This window comes from Carcharhinus amblyrhynchos, chromosome 11, assembly GCF_965287045.1.
Source record: "Carcharhinus amblyrhynchos chromosome 11, sCarAmb.v2.hapA, whole genome shotgun sequence".
Lineage (NCBI taxonomy): Eukaryota > Metazoa > Chordata > Chondrichthyes > Carcharhiniformes > Carcharhinidae > Carcharhinus > Carcharhinus amblyrhynchos.
The window spans coordinates 92,211,268-92,234,773 of record NC_137334.1 but is presented as its reverse complement, the minus strand read 5'-3'; the positions used below and the strand labels follow the sequence as shown (position 1 = coordinate 92,234,773).

The following is a 23,506-nucleotide window of genomic DNA, read 5'->3' as shown; positions in this document are numbered from 1 at the left end:
TTGTAACTTTCCAAACCCACGACTGCTACTGCCCAGAAATGCAAGAACAGCAGAGACACTGAATGTTCTCCTCCAAGCCACTCACCATCCTGACCTGGAACTACGTCACCCCTTCACTGTCACTGGGTCAAAAATCCAGGAAATCCCCTCCTAACAGCACCGTGGGTGTACCTACACCACAAGGACCTCAGCGGTTTCAAGAAGGCGGCTCACCACCATCTTCAGTTCAAGGACAACTAGGGACGGGCAATAAATGCTGGCCAGCCAGTGATACCCATGTCCCACAAATGAATTTTAAAAAAACCTTGGGGGGAATTATGTTTGGGCAATATACACTGGTCCAGCCACGTTCCATGAACGAATAAATGAGAGAGAGGAATAGACACAAAAGGAGGGGACTGGTTGGCAATCTGAGCCCTAACTGATACTGTGTTTCTCTGGCCCCTTTTCTCCAGGCCTCTCTGTGGTCATGAGTAAGATGCTCCAGTTGATTCCAATGGCGGTTTTGTTTGGAATTTTCCTGTACATGGGCGTGACATCGCTAACAGGAATCCAGCTATTTGAACGCCTGCAGCTAATGTTCATCCCCTCCAAACACCACCCAGATCACATCTACGTGACAAAGGTGAGTGGAACACTTGATGTTTGTTGATGCAAGTTTACTCCCCTCCCCTTGGCAGCACCAACTCCAACACCGGGCTACAGGTTCACGGACGCGGCTGGTGGTATTCATCTGCTGGAGAGGCCCAGATAGAGTGGACGCAGAGAGGATGTTTCCACTGGTGGGAGAGACCAGAACTCAAGGACACAATCTCAGAGTGAAGGGGCACTCCTTTAAAACAGAGATGAGGGGGAATTTCTTCAGCCAGAGCGTGGTGAATCTGTGGAACTCTTTGCCACAGGAGGCTATGGAGGCCAGGTCATTGAATGTCTTTAAGCCAGAGATAGATAGGTTCTTCGTCAATAAAGGGATCAAGGGTTTATTATTTATTTATTATTTTATTAAGGGTTATGGGGAGAAGACAGGAGAATGGGGATGAGAATCATATCAGCCATGATTGAATGGTGGAGTAGACTTGATGGGCTGGATGGCCTAATTCTGCTCCTGTACGTTATGGTCTAAAACATCAGATGACATATGCACCTTTTGATTTGATTTGATTTAATTTATTATTGTCACATGAATTAACATACAGTGAAAAGTATTGTTTCTTGCGCACTATGCAGAGAAAGCATACCGTACATAGCAAAGGAAAGGAGAGAGTGCAGAATGTAGTGCTACCGTCATAGCTAGGGTGTAGAGAAAGATCAACCTGATATGAGGTGGGTCCATTCAAAAGTCTGACGGCAGCAGGGAAGAAGCTGTTCTTGAGCCGGTTGGTCTGTGACCTCAGGCTTTTGTACTTTTTCCCAATGGAAGAAGGTGGAAGAGAGAATGTCCGGGGTGCATGGGGTTCCATGTCTGTGCATGCATGGAAAATCCAGGATCCGCAAGGAACCTGGAGTTCCTGACCTCCTACTCGGCAATAAAGTATGATGTAGAGACGCATTGGACTGGGGTGAGCACAGTAAGAAGTCTCACAACACCAAGATAAAATCCAACAGGTTTGTTTGGAATCATGAGCTTTCGGAGCTCTGCTCCTTCCTCAGGTGAGTGGGGATAACATAGAATATAAACCATTACAGCTCAGTACAGGTCCTTCGGCCGTTGATGTTACACTGACCTGTGAAACCAATCTAAAGCCCATCTAACCTGCACTATTCCAATATCATCCATATATTTATCCAATGACCATTTAAATGCCCTTAATGTTGGCGAGTCCACTACTGTTGCAGGCAGGGCATTCCACACCCTTACTAGTCTCTGAGTGAAGAAGCTACCTCTGACATCTGTCCTCTATCTATCACCCCTCAATTTAAAGCTACATCCCCTCATGCTAGCCATCTCTATCCGAGGAAAAAGGTTCACACTGTCTACCCTATCTAATCACCTGATCATCTTATATGCCTCTATTAAGTCACCTCTTAACCTTCTTCTCTCTAACAAAAACAGCCTCAAGTCCCTCAGCCTTTCCTGATAAGACCTCCCCACCATATCAGGCAACATCCTGGTAAACCTCCTCCGCACTCTTTCCAATGCTTCCACACCCTTCCTATAATGCGGCGACCAGAACTGTACGCGATACTCCAAGTGTAGCCGCACCAGAGTTTTGTAAGGCAATAAGGTAAGTCAGATCTCATCGTAATTGACACCTGGGAAAAAGAGAGCTTCACCGTAGTGATTTCCTTATGCTATTATTATTATTTCCTTACTCAATTTCCTTACCCTAAGTACTTAGAATTGTAATATTCTAACAAATAGCTGAACACATATTATACAAATAAACTTTCCATGTTATTCCACAATAACACATATTGCATTATAAAGTTAGAAAGGCTTAACCAAAACAAAAAGAAGCACACATAATGAGTAGGGATTATCGTAGAAGCCCTACAGTGCAGAAGGAGGCCATTCAGCCCATCAAGTCTGCACCAATAATAATCCCACCTAGGCTCTATCCCCACAACCCCACATATTTGCCCCACTAATCCCTCTAAGCTACTCATCCCAGGATACTAAGGGCAATTTAGCATGGCCAATACGCCTAACCCACACATGTAGGCGGAAACTGGAGCACCCGAAGGAAACCCACGCTGACACGGGGATAACGTGCCGGCTCCACACAGACAATAACGCAAGTCAGGACTCGAACCCAGGTTCCTGGAGCTGTGAGGTGGCAGTGCTAACCACTGTGCCACCATACTACCTAAAGCAGCAGTTAAATTTCATAACTTGGAGTTTGTGTTTATCTTCCAACGTACCATTCCTTAACTCAGCAAAGTCCTTAGCCCAGTTGTCACTATTATGTTTGTGGTAACCGTAATTCCATCTTTAAGCTAATTTTCAGAAATCTGTGATAAATTCTCATTTTGAGACAAGAAGGTGAAAATGGTTCCTCTGAGTGTCTCCGATTGACAGTTCTTTCAACTGTTTCAAGCATATAACTGAGAAACTTTTTTTTAAGTTCACACAAAAGGCTTTGACATTCCTGCTTGATGTGACCTTTGAGCATTTTAAGGTCATTCCGTTTCCCCGGATCCTGTTCTGTATTTAATTTTGGTTGAGTGGGGTCAACCACTTCCCCGTTCTGGTCTTTTATTTTTCTTTCCAATATTCGAGTCTTTCAAACGAGTCACAAAACACTTCATTCTGATCAGTTTGGGGTTCTAAAAGGCCTTTTGTTCGCTGTCTGAACACTGGGCAGCACTTGTGGTTTGGTGTCAGGTATCATTAACCCTTTGGAGTCACTTTTTGAAACCTCAATCCTATTGTAAAACTTCACTTGGCAGCTCTGCAGATGCATGTATGGCCTCTTTACCATCCAGAGCCTGTGTTTTTCTTCCAACGTACCATTCATTAACTTAGCCAAGTCCTTAGCTCAACTGAGAGTATTCACACATCAGTATTTTCTCTTGATTCAATCTTTGGCTCAACTAGATCGTAAATAGTGTCCTTATTTTAACTCAGAGGGAACTTTGCAATTGTGACACCATGTCCCTGATTGTGGAAAAACAACTTTGTCCCCTGTATCATTTCCCAATATAAAGTCAAAATTCAAATCAGAAACAATTTCAACCACATAAGACCCTCTTACCAGATCACAACTTAATTTTGTTTTATGCAGTGGGCAAGGCATACATTTCCCGCAGGGAGGCAGATGCAGGGAGACAGTCGCAGGGAAGCAGGCACAGAGAGACGGGCGCAGAGAGACGGACGCAGGGAAACGGTGACAATGAAACAGACATGGGGAATCAGACACGGGGAAACAGACATGGGGAAGCAGATACAATGAAATATTAAAACCTGGATTAATACATTCCAATTCAGTGAAGCTTTTGAACAAAGGTCTAAATCCTTTGCTAACAATAAGCTCTCTATTGAATCAATATCTCTTTGGATAACAATTTTTCTGGTCTTTTTCTTGGACTAATAGGCAGCAACTTCCCATGCCAATCCTCATCAATTTGATCTATTCCCATTGTAAAAACATTAGAAGCAAAGATTCCCCCCAAGCTTCAGTTGCCGGTGCTGCTTTCCTTGTGGAAGTTCCTATCACTTGCGCCAGCTTTAGCACCCGTTTTCTTCATTGCTGCTATATTTTCTGAACAATCCGGAACTGCCAGCAATTTACCATTCAGCTTCCAACAGTTGGCCCTGTCTTGTGACAATAAAAGTATATTGGTTTCTTTATGTCACTTTTATCTTTTATACTATCACTTCCATTAACTGAAACAGCTTCTGATTGCTCCCAAAGCCGCTTTTCTATTCCTCGGGGTTTACAAAAGGAGATCTACTGACCCCTAGCTGCCTATGCGATATATTAGATCCACCTTCCAGAACTGTTGCTTCCTATACCTTAGAAACCTTACAATATTCCCAATATGATCAAACAGCTATTGGGACATTGTTTCAAAATTCTTCCAATATCAATCTCACATTCTCAAGAGTTTGTTCAAACCTAATTGATTGAAACCACTTGTCAAACCATATTTCTTTCTTCCTAACAAATTCTACAAATTTTTAATTTGATCTTTTCTTTAAAGTCTGAAATTTCCATTCATATCCTTCAAGGACAAGCTTGTAATTATTAAGTGCCACAGTTTTAACTGCCTCACAATCTGAGGATTGTTCTTCTGAAAGGCTAGAATACACATCCACTTCCCAACCACAATGCTTTGCAACGTGAGAGTCCAGGGGGCACCCTTACTGGCTCGTTACACTGGTCAGTCAGCGTGGCAAGCCGGTAAGATCACCAGAGAGACGAGAAACAACAATGATACTGACCCCGATCTGCCAGCAAGAGTGATTTTAATATTTAAATTATAATTTAAATATGAACCTGGGATGGCATCGTCCGGGCTCACTTGCCTTTCTGACCTCGCTGGCAAGGATCACATATGATCCCCAACAATGGGGACTAAACCTTGCCAGCATAACCAGATGCCATTGAGGCCTCCCATAATATTAGGGGCAGGGGGAACATAGGACCTCGGCAGTGCTAGCCTGGCACCCTGGCACTGCTCATCGGGCACCCTGGCACTGCCAGCATGACACCCTGGCAATGCCAAGGGACCAGGTCTAATGGGAGGGCTGGGGCAGGGGGTAGTCTGCCAGTGAAGGGGGTGGTTATCAGGACAGTGATCAGCCGGGGAGTGGCGGTATCAAGGTGGCGATCCTTCATGGAGACCAGCAATCAGCCACATTGTTGTAGGCCAGACCAGGTAAGGAAAACAGATTTCCTTCCCTAAAGGATATTGGTGAACCAGATGGGTTTTTACGACAATCGACAATGGTTTCATGGTCATTTTTAATTTCAGTTTTTTACCATGGTGAGATTCGATCCTGGGTCCCCAGAGCCTCTGGATTACTAGTCCAGTGACAATACCACTGTACCGTCACCTCCCCTTCACGATGTGAATTTAGACACGGGCAGCAAAGTTTTGGACACTCTCAGGTTTACGTTGGCGGTGGGAGGGGTTAGAATGTGAGAAGCTGCTCGGGATTGCGTTGGAATGGTCTGGGGGGAGCAGAGGCATTGATGAAGGTTTCAGAAGCAGATCAGCCGATTTGTTTCCTTCTTCTTGGCTTCAGGTGAGGACTTGGAGGATGAACTTGTTCACCATCATCCAGCTGGTCTGTATCATCATTCTTTGGGTGGTCAAATCCACCATCATCGCCCTGGCATTCCCGTTTTTCCTGATCCTGACGGTACCCACAAGGCTCTATCTGCTTCCGAAGATTTTTAATGAGTTGGAGCTGTTGGCAGTGAGTATCTTAATGAGCAGGTGTTGTGTGTAAATTGGACATGTTCTCCCAAAAAGTGAGAAGGTTTGCACTGTCCCGGCTCGGGTCACTGTCTGTGTGGAGTCTGCACGTTCTCCCCATGTCTGCATGGGTTTCCTCCGGGTGCTCTGGTTTCCTCCCACAGTCCAAAGATGTGCGGGTTAGATGGATTGGCCGTGATAAACTGCCCCTTAGTATCAGGGGGGCTAGCTAGCGTAAATGCTTGGAATTGTGGGGATAGGGCATGGGTCGGATTGTGATCAATGCAGACTTAATGGGTCAAATGGCCTCCTTCTGCATTGCAGGGATTTCTACAATCACAGCAGTTTTCACACAATTTCATAGAATCCTACAGTGCAGAAGGAGGCCATTCAGCTCATCATGTCTGCACCAACTCCCTGAAGGGCACCCCATCCTGGCCCTTTCCTTTAGCCCCCATGTACTTTTCCCACTAATCCCCCTACCTACACAGCTTTGGACACAAAGAGGCAAATTAGCAAGGCCAGTCTACCCAACCAGCACCTCATACGTTTTGTGGGAGGAAACCAGAACACCCGGAGGAAACCCACGCAGACACGGGGAGAGCATGCAGACTCCACAGAGGCAGTGACCCAAGCCGGGAATCGAACCCGGATCCTTGGTGCTGTGAGGCAGCAGGGCTAACCACCGTGCGCTGATATGAGTGCTGAGTTTTGGATGGGAAAGGGGCTGGAGAGGAGAAGGATGCCTGTGGACAGGCTCTTCTCCCTCGTCCAGAACAGCAAAACCAGGGAATACTCCAAGGAGGGAAAACTCAACATTAACCCGTGGAAATATTGGCCGGAATTTTCCAGCCGTTTACTCCCCACTGCCGCTTCCAACAAGAACAGAGAATTTGCCGTTTAGCTGAATCTCTGTCCCCTGCAGCGGGACTGGAGAATCCCAGGCGCCAGCAAGATCGGAGGATCTGGCCAATTATCTCTCTGAGCGAGAGGTTAGAGGACAGAACAAACTCCATCAGGACACAGCGTGAGTGCCCACGTATCTGGGCTGGGTTTGTATCCACAGCCTCCTGAGTCAGACAGCGTGTTACCCACTGAGACAGCACAGACACCCGCTAACCATCAGCAAACATAACTGTAGATATGTGAGTATTTCTGTGTCATTTAAACAATTGGTCTTTGTTTTTCCCTCTCCCACCCCCCCACCCCCACCCCCCCCACCACCTCGAACCCCAGCTGGATTCAGAAGAAACACATCCAAACCTGGATGAGGACGGAGAAGAGCATCTCAGCGAGTTGCACATGCCCCTGTGACATGGAGCAAGGGCTACGTCTCTTCCTCTGCCCCTTCCCTTCCCCCCTCCTTCTCCACATGTTCCCTCCCACTCCTCCCTTACTCCATCCTCCCCTCCGGGATGCAAGCCCTCCCATCCACCCATTTATTCCTCCACCTCCACCTCGCCTCCTCTGGTCTTCATTCCCCCAATGCCCCCACTCCGCCACCCCCTCTTCCACGTCTATCCCACCTTCCTGCTCCCTACTCCCTCCTCCCACACTCCCTGCCCCAACCCTTATTCCATTCCTCCACCACCCCCCCCCTCCTTATCTCACTCTCCTCCCTCTCCGCCCACTCCCCTTCCCTAACCTTTGCTCCATTTCCTTCCCATTGCTTTCCCCTTCCCCCTGCCCAAGCTCTGGGTCTTCGGGCAGAAGCTGAGCATTCTCCAGCTGGCTCCACATTCCCCTCTGCAACAGGGGAGCAGGAGAGACTGAGAGAGAGGAAGAGAGAGAGAGAGAGAGAGCAAGTGTCCACCAGTGCTGACCGATGGCCACCTGCAGGGATCGGAGATCCAGGAGATCTCAGTCCTCGCGTGAGGAAGGTCGAAGAAAATCCCAAAACAAAAGTCATGACAGATGGGATAGTTATATTGCCCTGATACAACTGTTGGTTTATCTTATATTAAGTGCAGCCTCTTAAGTAGCAGAAGTCTCCACAAACACAAACTTTACTTAATTTAAAATATAACTGAGTGTCTTATAAAAATGGCAGGCCAACTTTATCCATTCAGACCACTGGGTCTCAGGTTTGGAAATGTCGGGGGGGTGGGGGCTTGGGGGAATCGCTGATGTGCAGCCCCACCCCAGGGTCACCCCCAGGTGATGTTGGGGGGGGGAGGGTGGGAAATTGCTGGTGACTCTGCCGTGTCAGAGAAACAAGTGTTAGATCGATGGGGAGCGTACGGTTCTGATATGTCTCAGTGCTGTCACCTCAGTGGGATCGGCGATAGAGTCAGAGAGCCCCACAGCGCAGAAAAATACCCTTTGACCCATCGAGTCTGCGCCAGCCAATGACAAACCAGCCAACTATACTGATCCCATATTCCAGCACTTAGCCCACAGACCTGAAGGCAGCGCGAGAGCACATCTAAGTACTTCCTCAATGTTATGAGGGTCTCTGCCTCCCCCCATCCTCTCAGACTCCCTGGGCAAAAAAGTTTCTCCTCAAATCCCCTCCGAACCTCCTGCCCCTGACCTTAACTCTCTGCCTCCTGGTTATTGAACCCTCCACCAAGGGGAGAAGTTTCTTCCTGTCTATCATAATTTTATACATCTCAGTCGTACCACTCTCTCCACCACCACCACCACCCCCCCCCCCCCCCCCCCCACCCCTCCCACCCTCAGCCTCCTCCGCTCCAAGGAGAACAATCCCCGGTCTATTCAATCTCTCTTCATGACTAAAACTCTGCAACCCAGGCAACATCCTGGAAAATCTCTTCTGCACCCTTCCCAGTGCTATCACATCACTCCTATAATGTGGATCCCAGAACCGCGCACAATACTCTAGTCTAACCAACCATTCTCAATAGTTCCAGCATAATCTTCCTGCTCTTAAACTTGGCTAATAAAGGGCAAATATGCTGTATGTTTTCTTAACCACTTTATCCACCTTCCTTACGGGACCAAAGATCTCTCTGATCCTTGGTTCCTCCCGGGTCCCTGCCATTCATCATGTATTCCCCAGCCTTGTTTGTCCTGCCCAAGTGCATCACCTCGCACTGATCCGGATTGAATTCCCTTTGCCACTCACCAGCCCGTCTATATGGGGAACCTGTGGATGTGGTGTATCTGGATTTCCAGAAGACATTTGACAAGGTGCCGCACCAAAGACTGCTACATAAGATGCACAGTGTTACGGGTAATGTATTAGCATGGATAGAGGATTGGTTAGAACGTAAGAAATAGGAGCAGGAGTGGGCCATCTAGCCCTTCGAGCCTGCCCCACCATTCAGTAAGATCATGGCTGATCTGAAGTGGATCAGTTCCACTTTCCCGCTTTCTCCCCATAACCCTTAATCCCCTTGTCTATCAGAAACCTATCTACCCGTGACTTAAATATATTTAGCAAGGTAGCCTCCACCACTTCAACGGGCAGAGAATTCCAGAGATTCACCACCCTTTGAGTGAAGTTCCTCCTCAACTCCAATCTAAACTGTCCCCCCCCTTATCTTGAGGCTGTGCCCTCTAGTCCTGCTATCCTTTCTAAGCGGGAAGAATCTTTCTACCTCTACCCTATCCATCCCTTTCATTATCTTATACGTCTCTATAAGATCCCCCCTCATCCTTCTAAACTCCAACAAGTACAGACCCAGTCTATTTAGTCTCTCTTCATAGTCCAAACCCCTCATCTCCGGTATCAGCCTAGTGAACCTCATCTGCACTCCCTCCAAGGCCAAAATAACCTTGCGCAAGTGTGGCGACCAAAACTGCGCACAGTACTCCAGCTGCGGCCTCACCAGTGCCCTGTACAGTTGCAGCAAGACCTCCCTGCTTTTATATTCAATCCCCCTCGCTATAAAGGCCAGCATCCCATTCGCCTTCTTGATCACCTGCTGCACCTGCAGACTGGGTTTTTGCAACTCGTGCACAAGGACCCCCAGGTCCCTCTGCACCGTAGCATGCTGCAGCTTTTCACCCTTTAAATAGTAATCCCTCCTACTATTATTTCTGCCAAATTGGATAACCTCACACTTGCTAACATTATACTCCATCTGCCAGGTCCTCGCCCACTCGCTTAGCCTATCCTGATCCCTCTACAGACTTTCCACACCCTCCACGCAGTTTGCTTTACCACTCATCTTCGTGTCATCAGCAAATTTCGTCACCCTACACTCAGCCCCCTCCTCCAGATCATCTATATAAATGGTAAATAGCTGAGGCCCCAGCACCGATCCCTGCGGCTTTCCACTAGTCACCAACCGCCAATCAGAATAGCACCCATTGATACCAACTCCCTGCTTCCAATTAGACAACCAATCCTCTATCCACGCTAACACCTTACCCCCAACTCCATGCCCCCTAACCTTCTGTAGCAACCTTTTATGAGGCACCTTATCAAACGCCTTTTGAAAATCTAAAAACACCACATCCACCGGTTCCCCTCTGTCTACCCCTCTGTCACATCCTCATAGAAATCCAATAAACTCGTCAAACACGACTTCCCCTTAACGAATCCATACTGCGTCTGCTCTATCAAACCATTCTTTTCTAGGTGCCTTGCTATTTCTTCTTTGATGATGGATTCAAGCATTTTTCCAACTACAGACGTTAAACTAACCGGCCTATAATTCCCTGCCTTTTTTAAACAGTGGCGTAACATTAGCCGTTTTCCAATCTTCCGGCACTTCCCCGGAATCCAGCGAATTTTGGTAAATAATTACTAAGGCATCCACTATCACCTCTGCCATTTCCTTCAGAACCCTGGGATGCATTCCATCCAGTCCTGGGGACTTGTCCACCTTCAGTCCCATTAGTCTATCAAGCACTACCTCTCTAGTGACAGTAATCGCATTCAGGCCCTCAACTCCTACCATCCTTCTATCTTTAATATCCGGCAAACTATTTGCGTCCTCCTCCGTGAAGACTGAGGCAAAAAACTTATTTAAGGCCTCAGCCATTTCCTCATCTCCCACCACTAAATCCCCCCTCTCATCTTCTAAGGGTCCAACATTCACTCTAGCCAGCCTCCACTTCTTTATATATTTGTAAAAATTCTTACTGTCCTTTTTTATATTTAGTGCTAGTTTAGCTTTATAGTCTATCTTGCCTTTCTTTATCAACTTCTTGGTCATTCTTTGTTGATTTTTAAATCTTTCCCAATCTTCCAATTGCCCACTACTTTTAGCCACTCTGAACGCATCAGCTTTTAATTTAATACTCTCCTTTATTTCCTAATTAACTAACAGAAAGCAAAGAGTTGGGGTAAATGGGTGTTTTTCTGGTTGGTGTTCAGTGACTCGTGGTGTGCCTCAGCGATCAGTGTTGGGACCGCAATTGTTCACAATTTACATTGATGATTTGGAGTTGGGGACCAAGTGTAGTGTGTCAAATTTTGCAGATGACACTAAGATGAGTGGAAGAGCAAAGTGTGCAGAGGACGCTGAAAGTCTGCAACGAAAGTCTAAGTGAGTGGGCAAGGGTCTGGCAGATGGAGTACAATGTTGGTAAATGTGAGGTCATCCATTTTGGTAGAAGTAACAGCAAAATGGACTATTATTTAAATGGTAAAAAATTGTAGCATGTTGCTGTGCAGAGAAACCTGGGTGTCCTACTGCAGGAATCTCCATGAGTTAGTTTGCAGGTAATTAAGAAGGCAAATGGAATTTTGTCCTTCATTGCCAGAGGGATGGAGTTTAAAAACAATGAGATTATGTTGCAGCTGTATAAGGTGCTGGTGAGGCCACACCTGGAGTACTGTGTACAGTTTTGGCCTCCTTACTTGAGAAAGGATATACTGGCACTGGAGGGGGTGCAGAGGAGATTCACTGGGTTGATTCCAGAGTTGAGAGGGTTGGCTTATGAGCAGAGACTGAGTAGACTGGGGCTATACTCACTGGCATTTAGAAGAATGGGGGGAGATCTTATGGAAACATATAAAATTATGAAGGGAATAGATAAGATAGAAACAGGGAAGTTGTTTCCACTTGTGGATGAAACTAGACCTGGGGGCATAACCTCAAAATAAGGGGGAGCAGATTTAGGACTGAGTTGAGAAGGAACTTCTTCACACAAAGGGTTGTGAATCTGTGGAATTCTCTCCTCAGTGAAGCAGTTGAGGCTACCTCACTGAATGTGAAGGATAGATAAATTTTTGAACAGTAAAGGAATTAAGGGTTATGGTGAGCGGGCGGGTAAGTGGAGCTGAGTCCACAAAAAGATCAGCCATGATCTTATTGAATGGCAGAGCAGGCTCGAGGGGCCAGATGGCCTATTCCTGCTCCTAGTTCTTATATTCTTATCTTCTTATCCTCCTGTAATCTAAGGCTTTTCTCCTCACTATTTTCCACCCCACAATTTTTTTGTATCCTCCACAGACTTACTGATCAACGCTCCTGCATTCTATTTCAAATCATTTATATAAACCACAAACAGCAAGGAGCCCGTCACTGATCCCTGTGGACTCCACTGGACACTGCCGTCCAGTCAGAAAAACACCCCTCGGCCATCACGTTGACCATCACCCTCTGCTTCCTGCCACTCACCCCATTCTGGATCCAATTTGTCAAATTCTGTTGGATCCTATTGGTGGAGATGCATTGATATGACACCAGGGGCAACAGTGATAAACAGGTGTGAGAGAGAGAAAGAAAAGACTTACATCCCTATATTCCTCAAGATATTCCAAAGCACTTCATAACCAGTCTATGTTCTTTTGAAAAATAATCACTGTTGTTGGAAAGAGAGACAAGTTGATGGATCTTTTTGTTTTGCACCAATTAGGATAGATGCAAGAATGCAAAATTTCAAACTATCACCACAATTTATCCTGCAGGAGAAAAGGGTGCTGATTGGCCGAAGCTTTGCCACGAAGAAAGCAATGATCATTTGAAATTTGGTATTCTTGCATTTGTCCTGATGAGTGCAAGAGGGGAAGATTCAGCAACCTGTCTCTTTTCGGCAATGCTCAAACGCTGTGCCATCGAGTGACTGTAATAATCACCGTTGTGTAGCGAACGTAGCAGCTGTTATGCCCATGGCAAGGCCCAACAGACAGCAATGAATGAAATGACCAGCTAGTGTCCATCTCTGACCCTAGCTCAGCCCCTACACCCAGTCACCCCCGTAGTGGATCCGCGCCGGATTCTATCTAAGGCCAGTATATTTTTTCCCAGCTGGGCTGCCCACAACCGAACACACTGGACCTGATTTTAACTCATTCAGAAACCACACAAGGCGGGAATTTCCAGCCCTGCTCGCCCTGAAACCGGAAAATTCCAGCCCCAAGGTCAAAGGACCTTTCCATGTTCGGAATGGGAAAATTCAGGGTGTTAAAATAATATCCACTTGGTATCTCAGCAGAAATGTAGCCAACCCTTGTCTCCACTTTCTGAACCTCTTGTGAAGTGAGACTTGAGTTTCTCTGGCACCCTTTACGACCTCAGGACGTCCCAAAGTGCTTTACGACCCGTGAGGTTCAGTTCCAGGTCTAGGCACTTTCTAATGTGGGAAACACAGCAGTCAAATTGTGCACAGTAAGGTCCCACAAACAGCTATGTGATAATGACCTGACTGTCTATTTTAGTGATGTTGGTCGGAGAGATACATAATGACCCAGGACGTCTGGGAAAATTCCCTCCCGCTCTTCTTCATAATAACAGCCTGGGACTCATTTTGACCACCCAAGAAGCAGACAGGACCTCGAATATAACCCCTTTTTGCATTTATTTCACTCATCCATGAGGGATTAAGTGTCCATTAATTGCAGTGTGTGCTTGGAGCAGTGCAGAACGCTGCGTGAGTCTTCGTGAAGACCTGATGTTTCAAGTTTGCTAACCGTCAGTGACTGGGGCCAGTGTGTGGTTCAGACTAACACAAACTGTTGGTTCAGTTCCTGTTCCAACTGAGGCAATGCTGCGTCCCGCCTCCTCATCTACCTCACACTCCATGGTGAGTGATGACCCTCAAGCTACGTAACTAATGATCTCTCTGTGTGATAGAGAGCAATGCCTCTGGTCTCATGTCGATAATGGCTGATAACCCAACCATCAGTAAGGTTTATTTGTGATAGGTGTCTGGTCAGATTTTAAATCCATTCACATTGCCCTTGATGTCCATGGGTCATCAGCAACTTAGAATAAGTTAAGTTTGATTCCTCAGCGAGGATCTGGTTATAACCTCCTTCTGTAGAACGCTCCATATAATGGGAATAGGTTCGGTTCATTGGGATTCTGTACAGTGAGTGAGCAGGAATAGGTTTGATCCATTGGGATTTTGTACTGTATGAAGATGAGGAGGAATTTCTTCAGCCAGAGAGTAGTGAATGTGTGGAACTTTTTGCCACAGAAGGCTGTGGAGGCCAGGTCATTGAGTGTCTTTAAAGACAGAGATAGATAGGTTCTTGATTAATAAGGGGATCAGGGGTTATGGGGAAAAGGCAGGAGAATGGGGATGAGAAAAATATAAGCCATGATTGAATGGCGGAGCAGACTCGATGGGCCGAGTGGCCTAATTCTTTCTGCTCCTATGTCTTCTGGTGTTACAGTCTAGTCCATTAGGACTTTGTACAGTGAGTGAGTGGGAATAGGTTTGATCCATTGGGATTCTGTACAATGGGAGTGAATGCTAAAGAAAGGTAATTTTAATAGGAGTATACCGGCCACAATTTAGAGCTATATTTGTACGAAGGCTGCAGTGTCTCCTCAGTACGTGTTGCGAGGTTTAGATTTGTAGAGGTGAATGGTTTGGACACCAGGGGATAGTGTTGTTTTGACCCAATGGTGTGGGTAATGCAAAATGTTGCAGAACCAACTGATGCCCCATTTGGTGATTGCATTGCAGAGAAGTGATGTGGTGCTGAGTGCTTATAACCCAATTGGACTCCCCTTTGTAACGAACAAGCTTTGGAACTTGTTAAAGACTGACAGTAGCTTGCAACGCCCCCCTTCCACCCCCCCCAGACAATGACTGTCTGCCCGAACCAGAGAAATGTTTATATAAACCGGGCGGCATGGTAGCACAATGGCTAGAACTGCTGTCTCACAGCTCCAGGGACCTGGGTTTGATTCCTGATTTGAGTCACTGTGTGGAGTTTGCACATTCTCCCCGTGTCTGCATGGGTTTCCTCCGGGTGCTCCGGTTTCTTCCCACAGTCCACAGATGTGTGGGTTAGGTGGATTGGCCATGCTCAATTGCCCCTGAGTGTTGAGGGGTACTAGCTAGGGTAAATGCATGAGGTCATAGGGATAGTGGTATTGTGAATGGTGCAGACTCAATGGGCCGAATGGCCTCCTTCTGCACTATAGGGACTCTGTGAAATGTAATGGACCCTTGCACTGGACTTTCAATAGTGAATCGCCAACTCTGTGCCAGCACTCAGTGTGAAGGAGGTCAGGTGTTTGTTGGTGTTTGGTGGATCGAAGGGCCTGCCCTGAACTTTCTGCTTCTATGAAGGTGACCTGCTTTAAACTCATTGAGGTCACCTAGGAGACACCAACACAGAACATTTGGGCCGAATGGCCTGTTTCTGTGCTGTAAAATACATCTCATTCTACATTAGTGAAAATATAGACTCGCCAAGGACCAAACTCCATCCCCTGTCCCAAACCCTTCCCTGGATTACTGCCTTAAACTGACAGAGGTGCTTACACAATACCCCACCTCAGCCTTGTCAGACAATGAGAGTCTGGACAATCAGTCTATCGTAAGTGGAGTGGGGCAGTCAGTGCCCCTCGGACAAGCGTGGCACCAATCAGGGATGTAGAACTGGCCAAGTAATTGGGGCACACCTGGCATATTTCAGTGCCCAAGCGTTAATGCCTGAGATAAATGGTACCCAGGTGGGACAAAAACAGAAAATGCTGGAAAATCTCGGCGGGTCTGACAGCATCCACACAGAGAGAGAGAAGCTCCATGCATGCTGTCAGACTGGATGATCCTTCGTCAATAGAAAAGAGGATAAAATAACACATTGTCTCCAGCTCTGATGAAGGGGGTCATCCTGAACCGAAACGTTGACTCCATTCTCTCTCCACGGAGGCTGTCAGACCTGCCGAGATTTTCCAGCATTTTCTGTTTCAGATTCCAGCATCCGCAGTAGTTTGCTGAGTGAGTGTGTTGCGGGGGTTTGGGGGCGGGGTGGGGGTGGGGGTGGGGTGGGGGGGGGTTGGTGAGACGCAGTGAACGAAAACAAGAGTTAACAAATTACAACACCACCCCCCCCCCCTCCCCACTCCCCCACTCCCACCCCCAGCCATTCAGACTGGAATAATCCAAGTCCCCTCCAGATGAAATTTTAGCTGGGAGGAGAATTCTCATGTTGGCCATTCCGTCCATCGTGGTTTTACTTTTGTGGTTCGATTCTGTTTTTAAATAATCACGGTTCGCTCGCGCCCTGGCATTTCCGTGCAGCGGGGGTGGGGGGGGGGTGGGGGGGGGAGCAGCAAATTGCCTCTCATTTCTCTGGACGGCGCGCGTTGTTTGTTGCGTGGCGCAGTCCCCTTAGAGTCAGCCGCGCGTCTTTTGAGGCTGCGTTGGCCGCCTGTGCTCCCCACCTGTGGCACATCGCACAGTGTCGCATCACCGTGTAGCGGGGAGTTACTATTCCCGCTGACTCGCTGCCATCAATACACCGGGGGTGGTGGGGAAACGACTGAACAAGTCCCATTCTGATTTTTTGACCCGGGAACGCCGGGATGTTTTTAAACCAGAGCCGTTTGGTTGGTTTACCTTTTGTAACCTGTTAAAACCGGCAGCCTTGTCCTCATGACCGGATCTTTGTAAAAAAAAAGAGAATAATAAATGGCCCAACTTAATGTTTCTAACCCTGCACTTTCCGCTGTGTACAGTAAGAGAATTTTTTTAAATATCCCGTGCTCCTCTGCTGCTCATTCGATGGGTGTTGGGTATTTGTGTATATGAGCGTACATTTATAAATTATTTTATTGAGAATTGATGTAATAATTTAAAAGGGAAAAAAAAAAAGCAAAAAAAAATTAAATTATTGATAAGAAGTTCCCCTGGCTTTTGTAGTGAGAAATGAGATGTCCGAAAGTTCACCTCTCGTGCCAAGAATTGACAGTTTTCCTAACCTTCTGTATGTTTAAAGCTGCCCTTCAGAACAAACTGTCTGCTTTATATTCTAACCACAAGAAGTGTTCCTTTTTTCCACACCAATCTGACACAGTGAACTGTTTAATAAAAATTAGTGTGTTACAACTTTTGACTCTTTCGCGTCTCACTTTGATCAGGTGGCTTGAAGTGGTTCAGTGTGGATGGACAGCGTCACAAGTGGAACCGTGAGACGTAGGAACAGGAGTAGGCCATTCAGCCCCTCGAGCCTGCTCTCCCATTCAACAGGATCCTGCCTGATCCAACATTCCTCACGCCCACTTTCCGGCCCTTTTCCCATCGCCTTTGGTTCCCTTACTGCTCAAAAATCTATCTCAGCCTTAAAAAAAGCACAGGGATTCTGTCCCCCACAGCTCCCTGCGGAAAGGAGTTCCAAAGATTCGCAACCCTCAGAGAAAGAAATTCCCCCTCCTCAGCCTTTCATTCAGTCATAGAAACCTTACAGTGCAGAAGGAGGCCATTTGGCCCATCGAGTCTGCACCGAGCACAATCCCACTCAGGCCCTAACCCTGTAACCCTGCATATTTACCCCGCTAATCCCGCTAACCTACAATTCCGAGACACTAAGGGGCAATTTAACACGTCAAATCTACCTAGCCTGCACATTTTTGGACTGTGGGAGAAAATCAGAGGAAACCCATGCAGATGCGGGGAGAACATGCAAGCTCCACACAGACTGACCCAAGCCGGGAGTCGAACCCGGGTTCCTGTCTTATGGGGAGGCGATGGCTTGGTGGTATTATCGCTAGACTATTAATCCAGAAACTCAGCTAATGTCCTGGGGACCCGGATTCGAATCCCACCACAGCAGATGGTAGAATTTGAATTCAATTTAAAAAATCTGGAATTAAGGATCTTCTGGTGACCACGAAACCATTGTCAGGAAAACCCATCTTGTTCATTAATGTCCTTTAGGTAAAAGGAAATCTGCCGTCCTTACCCAGTCTGGCCTACGTGTGACTCCAGAGCCACAGCAATGTGGTTGACTCTTAACTGCCCCTCTGAAATGGCCGAGCGAGACTCTCAGTTCAAGGACAACTAGGGATGGACAACCACCAATGCCCACATCCCACGAATGAATATAAAAAGAATTGGCACCTCTTTATTCTGAGCTGTTCCCTTTGGTCCTGGACTCTCCCATGGAGAGGAAACATCCTCTCAGCAGTTACCCTGTCAGACCCCTGCAAAATCCTATATATCCTAACAAAAGCAGGTGGAGACCCCTCTCAAACCTGCTCCACCATTCAGATAGATTATATCTGACGAGGATTTGACCAATCCTCCAGTATTGGTCTGGAGTCTCCAGAAATTGAAGATCAAGCTTCAGGACACTGCTCTGATGAGACCAAAACGTCTGATTTCAAGAAGAAATTAGATATGGCTCTTGGGCTAAAGAGCTCAAGGGTTATGAAGGGAAGCGGGGGAGTCAGGATATTGAATTCTATGATCAGCCATGATGAAATGGACCCTAAAGACCGAATGGTCTACTCCTGCTTCTTGTTTCTGTGACCCCAGAGGAAAATCATTGGGACGTTAAAAAGAAATGTTTTTTAGTCACTTTCTTCGAACACTTCTCTTTACCGGATATAAAATAATGAAAATGGGGGAGGAAAAAGGCTGATTGGCTGACAGTCAGCATCAGCCAATTGGATAATGAGTCTTTCTGCTTTCCAATTGGTGCAGGAAGACCGTGAATCAGAAGGTTGGATGTGTTGATTGGCTGGAGAGTGGGGGGGACAAGTCAGGTGATGAAACTTCCAGGAATACATTTGATCACAGTTGGTGACCCAATACCAGACCTTCACCTCAGCTCTCATTATCCCTGCTTTGTACCATGTCCCGCGATACCCTTACCCAATAAAAATCTATCATTCGCAAACTGTAAGGTGCTCTCATATCTAACACGCTGCCTGTGAGGGTGGTGGAAGGTGGCGAAAGGACATTGGAGGGCACTTGAGGGAAATTCCTTATTCAGTAACCTTTTGTGCGGTACACTTCTTGGAAATCCAAGTACATTACATTGACTGGCTCCCCTTCATCAATCCTGCTCATTATCACCTCAAAGAATTCTAATACATTTGTCAGGCATGATTTCCCCTTCATGATGGTTCTGTTTGATTACATTTCTCTAATTGCTTTGTTATTTCATCCTTTATATTGAACTCTAACATTTTCCCAACGGAGATTTCACACCAGTTTTGATAAATCTGAAGCATTTGCCACAATCTTTAGCCAGTAGTTCCAAATGGATGACCCATCTTAACCTTCTCTAGAGGTTTCCAGCATCACAGGTGCTCGTCCTTAGTCTATTCTTTACCCCATGTAGTATCAAAAAATGGCTGAAAGCGCTGGATGCTGCAGAGGCTATGGTCCCTGACAATATCTCAGGATATTACTGAAGACTTGTTCTCCAGGATTTGCTGTGCCCTTAGCCAAACTCTCCCAGTACAGCTACAGCACTGGCATCTACCTGGCAATGTGGAAAAGTGCCCAGGTATGCCCTGTACACAAAAGCAGTACAAATTCAATCCAATGAATTACCACCCTATCAATCTACTCTCGGTCATCAGTACAGTGCTAGCAAGCAGCACTTGCTTAGCAATAACCTGCTCACAAAGACTCAGTCCGGGTTTCACCAGAGTCACTCAGATCCTGACGTTGTTAGAACCTATGTTCAAACATGGACAAAAGAGCTGAACTCACCAAGTGAGGTGAGAGTGAAATCAAGGCAGCATCTGACTGAGTATGGCAATCAGGAGCCCAAACAAAACTGGATTCAACGGGAATTGGGGGAAACCCTCTGCTGGCTGGAGTCATACCTGGCACAAAGAAGATGGTTGTGGTTGTTGGAGGTCCATCATCTCAGTCCCAAAACATCTCTGCAGGAGCTCCTCAGGGTTGTGCCCTAAGCCCAACAATCTTCAGCTGCTTCATCAATAACCTTTCCATCATAAAGTCTGAAGTGGGGATGTTGGCTGATGACTGCACAATGTTCAGCATCATTCACAAGTCCTCAGATACTGAAGCAGCCCATGTCCAAATGCAGCAAGATCTGGACAATACTCAGGCTTGGGTTCATATGTGGTAAGTAACATTCATGTTACACATGTGCCAGGCAGTAACCATCTCCAACAAGGGAGGATCTAACCCTCACCTCTTGACATTCAATGACATTACCATCACTGAATCCTCCACAATCAACATCCTGAGCAGTTACCATTGACCAGAAACTGAATTGGACCAACCATATAAATACAGTGACTGCAAGAGTAGATCAAAGACTGGGAATCATGCTGAGAGTAACTCACCTTCTGACCCCCCAAAGCCTGTCTAACATCTACAAGGCACAAGTCGGGAATATAATGGAATACTCTCCACTGGCCTGGATGGGTGCGGTTCCAACAACACTCAAGAAGTTTGACACCATCCAGGATAAAGCAGCTCACTTGATTGACAACCACATCTACAAACATTCACTCCTTTCACCACTGACACTAAGTAATAAGAGTGTGTACTATCTACAAGATGCACTGCTGAAACTTACCAAGAGTCCTTAGACAGCACCTTCCGAACTCACAATCACTTCCATCTGGAAGGACAAGGGCAGCAGATACATTGGAACACCACCACCTGGAGATTCCCCTCCAAGTCACTCACCAACCTAACTTGTTCCTCTACTATCATTGTGTCAAAATCCTGGAACTCCCTTCCTAACAACACTGTGAATGTACCTATTCCTCTGGAACTGCAGCGGGTTCAAGACCACCACCTTCTCAAGGACAATTAGGGATAGGCAATAAACGTTGGTCTAACCAGCGCCACTCACAACACATGAATAAATGTACAAGGAATATGGAAGCAAATGCTGGATGATCAGTGAAGCAATGCAAAAAAGAATTGAGGTGACAGAGATATGGTTTTTGAGGTGAATAATAAAGACATCTTGGACAAGTTACATGACCAATGAAGAGGTGCTAGTAAAATCTAAGACTGAAACAACTCTGCAGACCAAGATCTGGAAGAAACAGTTGGAATTTTTATTGGGCAAATAATGAATGCATCGCGATCCAGAAAATCTGATGCTGAAAGAGATCAAGGTCGATAAAGAACTATCTTTCTAAAGAATCTTGCAGTCTGGATGAATGTCGCAGCAAGGACAATGATCCAGAGTTAGATAAACATGGAGAGCCTTGGTCGACAATGATACCCAGAGGGAGAGAGAGAGATCACATTGCTGTTAGCGGGAACTTGCTTTGTGTAAATTAGCCACCTCACTTCTTCCATTACAATTAGTGACATCAAAAGACCTTCATTGGCTGTAAAGTGCTTTGGAACACGTTGAGATCATGAGGCTCTCTTTATTGTTTAAGTAATTTCATTCTGAGTCCACAAAAAGGGGCATTTTTGATTATTGAATGATGTTGGGAAACCCAATGAATCTTTGTAAATTTATTTAGAGAAGGCAACATAAGAAGGAAGATCAGCCCAAAGGTTAGGCGATTGGCCATGCTAAATTGCCCCGTAGTGTCCCGGGATGTGTGTGATAGGGGGATTAGTAGAGTAAATGTGTGCGGTTTTGGGGGATAGGTCCTGGGTGGGGTTGTTGTCAATGCAGACTCAATGGACTGAATGGCCTCCTTCTGCACTGTAGGGATTCTATTCTATCTGGCTGGATCACTTAAACCCCTATCAGGCCCTGAACTTGTCTGCAAAATCCGCTGACACCGTCCCGACATGCAAAGATAAACCTTGCAGGGGAATATGAAGGATTTTGACCCATCATTCATGAACAAACAGTGGCAGAGTTCCAAATCGGGTCGCTATATCTGTGTGTGCATCTTGCCAACACCCTGAGGGGCTATGGGAACCCCGTGCTTCTTTCTCTAAATTGAGGGTCTTGTTGTTCCTCGCAATGAGCAGCCAGAGGCAATGCTGCACAGCTGAAAGGCAACACTGGAATGGTCACTCTGAGAGTTTTAAAGCCAGTCTGTCAGGTCCATTTCACTCAGTTGCTGCGCTGCTGATGCTGCTGCTTCTGACTTATGGACTGGGTGGGATTGTGGTTGGTGCAGACTTGATGGGCCAAATGGCCTCCTTCTGCTCTGTAGGGATTCAGGGGAAGCATTGCACCATATTGTTAATTTGAGAGGAAAATATCCTATTAGTGATTTCTAACACGGTGCAGATGGTTAGGTTAATTTTGGTGACTGCCTCACAGCCCACATGAACACGGAGACAAAAATCCATATCAGGGAGAAAGATTCAATAACCGTAACCCAGATAAACTACAACCACTCCTATTCAATCATCCCACTTTGTTTCTCAAGGATCCTTTGATCTTTCTACCCTGTGAGCTTACTGAGTCCAACTGTGTTTGAAAAGCTCACGAGAAAACCACAAAGCTATCCAGATATAAACAGCATCGCAGTGAAATCTCTAACATAATAACTAAAATTTATAAAAGGAAATCTCTCCATTTGAGCCATTTGGATGCTGGGGTGGGGGATTGGTGCGGTGGGGGGGAGGAGGTGTAGGAGGACTGGGGGGGGGGGGTTGGAAAGGTGTGGGTGAAGGGGTGGGGGAAAGTTGCGAGTTGTGGTGGGGGAGGTTGCTCAGAGATGGGATGGGAAGAGTTTGTGCATGGGGTGGGGTGAGGGTGCTACATGGGGTGAGGTGAGGGTGCTACATGGGGTGGGGTGGGGGTGCTACATGAGGTGGGGTGGGGTGGGGGTGCTACGTGGGGTGAGGTGGGGGTGCTACGTGGGGTGGGGTTGCTACATGGGGTGGGGTGGGGGTGCTACGTAGGGTGGGGTGGGGGTGCTACGTGGGGTGAGGTGAGGGTGCTACGTGGGGTGAGGTGAGGGTGCTACATGGGGTGGGGTGGGGTGGGGGTGCTACATGGGGTGGGGTGGGGGTGCTACATGGGGTGGGGTGGGGGTGCTACGTGGGGTGGGGTGAGGGTGCTACATGGGGTGGGGTGGGGTGGGGGTGCTACGTGGGGTGAGGTGAGGGTGCTACGTGGGGTGAGGTGAGGGTGCTACATGGGGTGGGGTGGGGTGGGGGTGCTACATGGGGTGGGGTGGGGGTGCTACATGGGGTGGGGTGGGGGTGCTACGTGGGGTGAGGTGAGGGTGCTACGTGGGGTGGGGTGGGGGTGCTACGTGGGGTGAGGTGAGGGTGCTACATGGGGTGGGGTGGGGGTGCTACATGAGGTGGGGTGGGGTGGGGGTGCTACGTGGGGTGAGGTGGGGGTGCTACGTGGGGTGGGGGTGCTACATGGGGTGGGGTGGGGGTGCTACGTAGGGTGGGGTGGGGGTGCTACGTGGGGTGAGGTGAGGGTGCTACGTGGGGTGAGGTGAGGGTGCTACATGGGGTGGGGTGGGGTGGGGGTGCTACATGGGGTGGGGTGGGGGTGCTACGTGGGGTGGGGTGAGGGTGCTACATGGGGTGGGGTGGGGTGGGGGTGCTACATGGGGTGGGGTGGGGGTGCTACATGGGGTGGGGTGGGGGTGCTACG

The 23,506-nt window shown here is 47.3% G+C and overlaps 1 protein-coding gene across 4 annotated transcripts in view; it reads left to right on the top strand.

Annotated features, from left to right (window-relative positions):
* Positions 1–7,934, top strand: part of LOC145350344 (anion exchange protein 3-like) — a 128,602-nt gene extending 120,668 nt beyond the window's left edge. For all 4 annotated transcript variants that reach the window (XM_080199577.1, XM_080199578.1, XM_080199576.1 and 1 more), the window contains 3 exons: positions 456–625; positions 5,693–5,866; positions 7,102–7,934. In XM_080199577.1, coding sequence (XP_080055703.1) covers positions 456–625; positions 5,693–5,866; positions 7,102–7,179 — 422 coding nt within the window. In that variant the 3' untranslated portion in view covers positions 7,180–7,934. The remainder of the gene's footprint in view (positions 1–455; positions 626–5,692; positions 5,867–7,101) is intronic.
* The last annotated feature ends 15,572 nt before the right edge of the window (positions 7,935–23,506 follow it).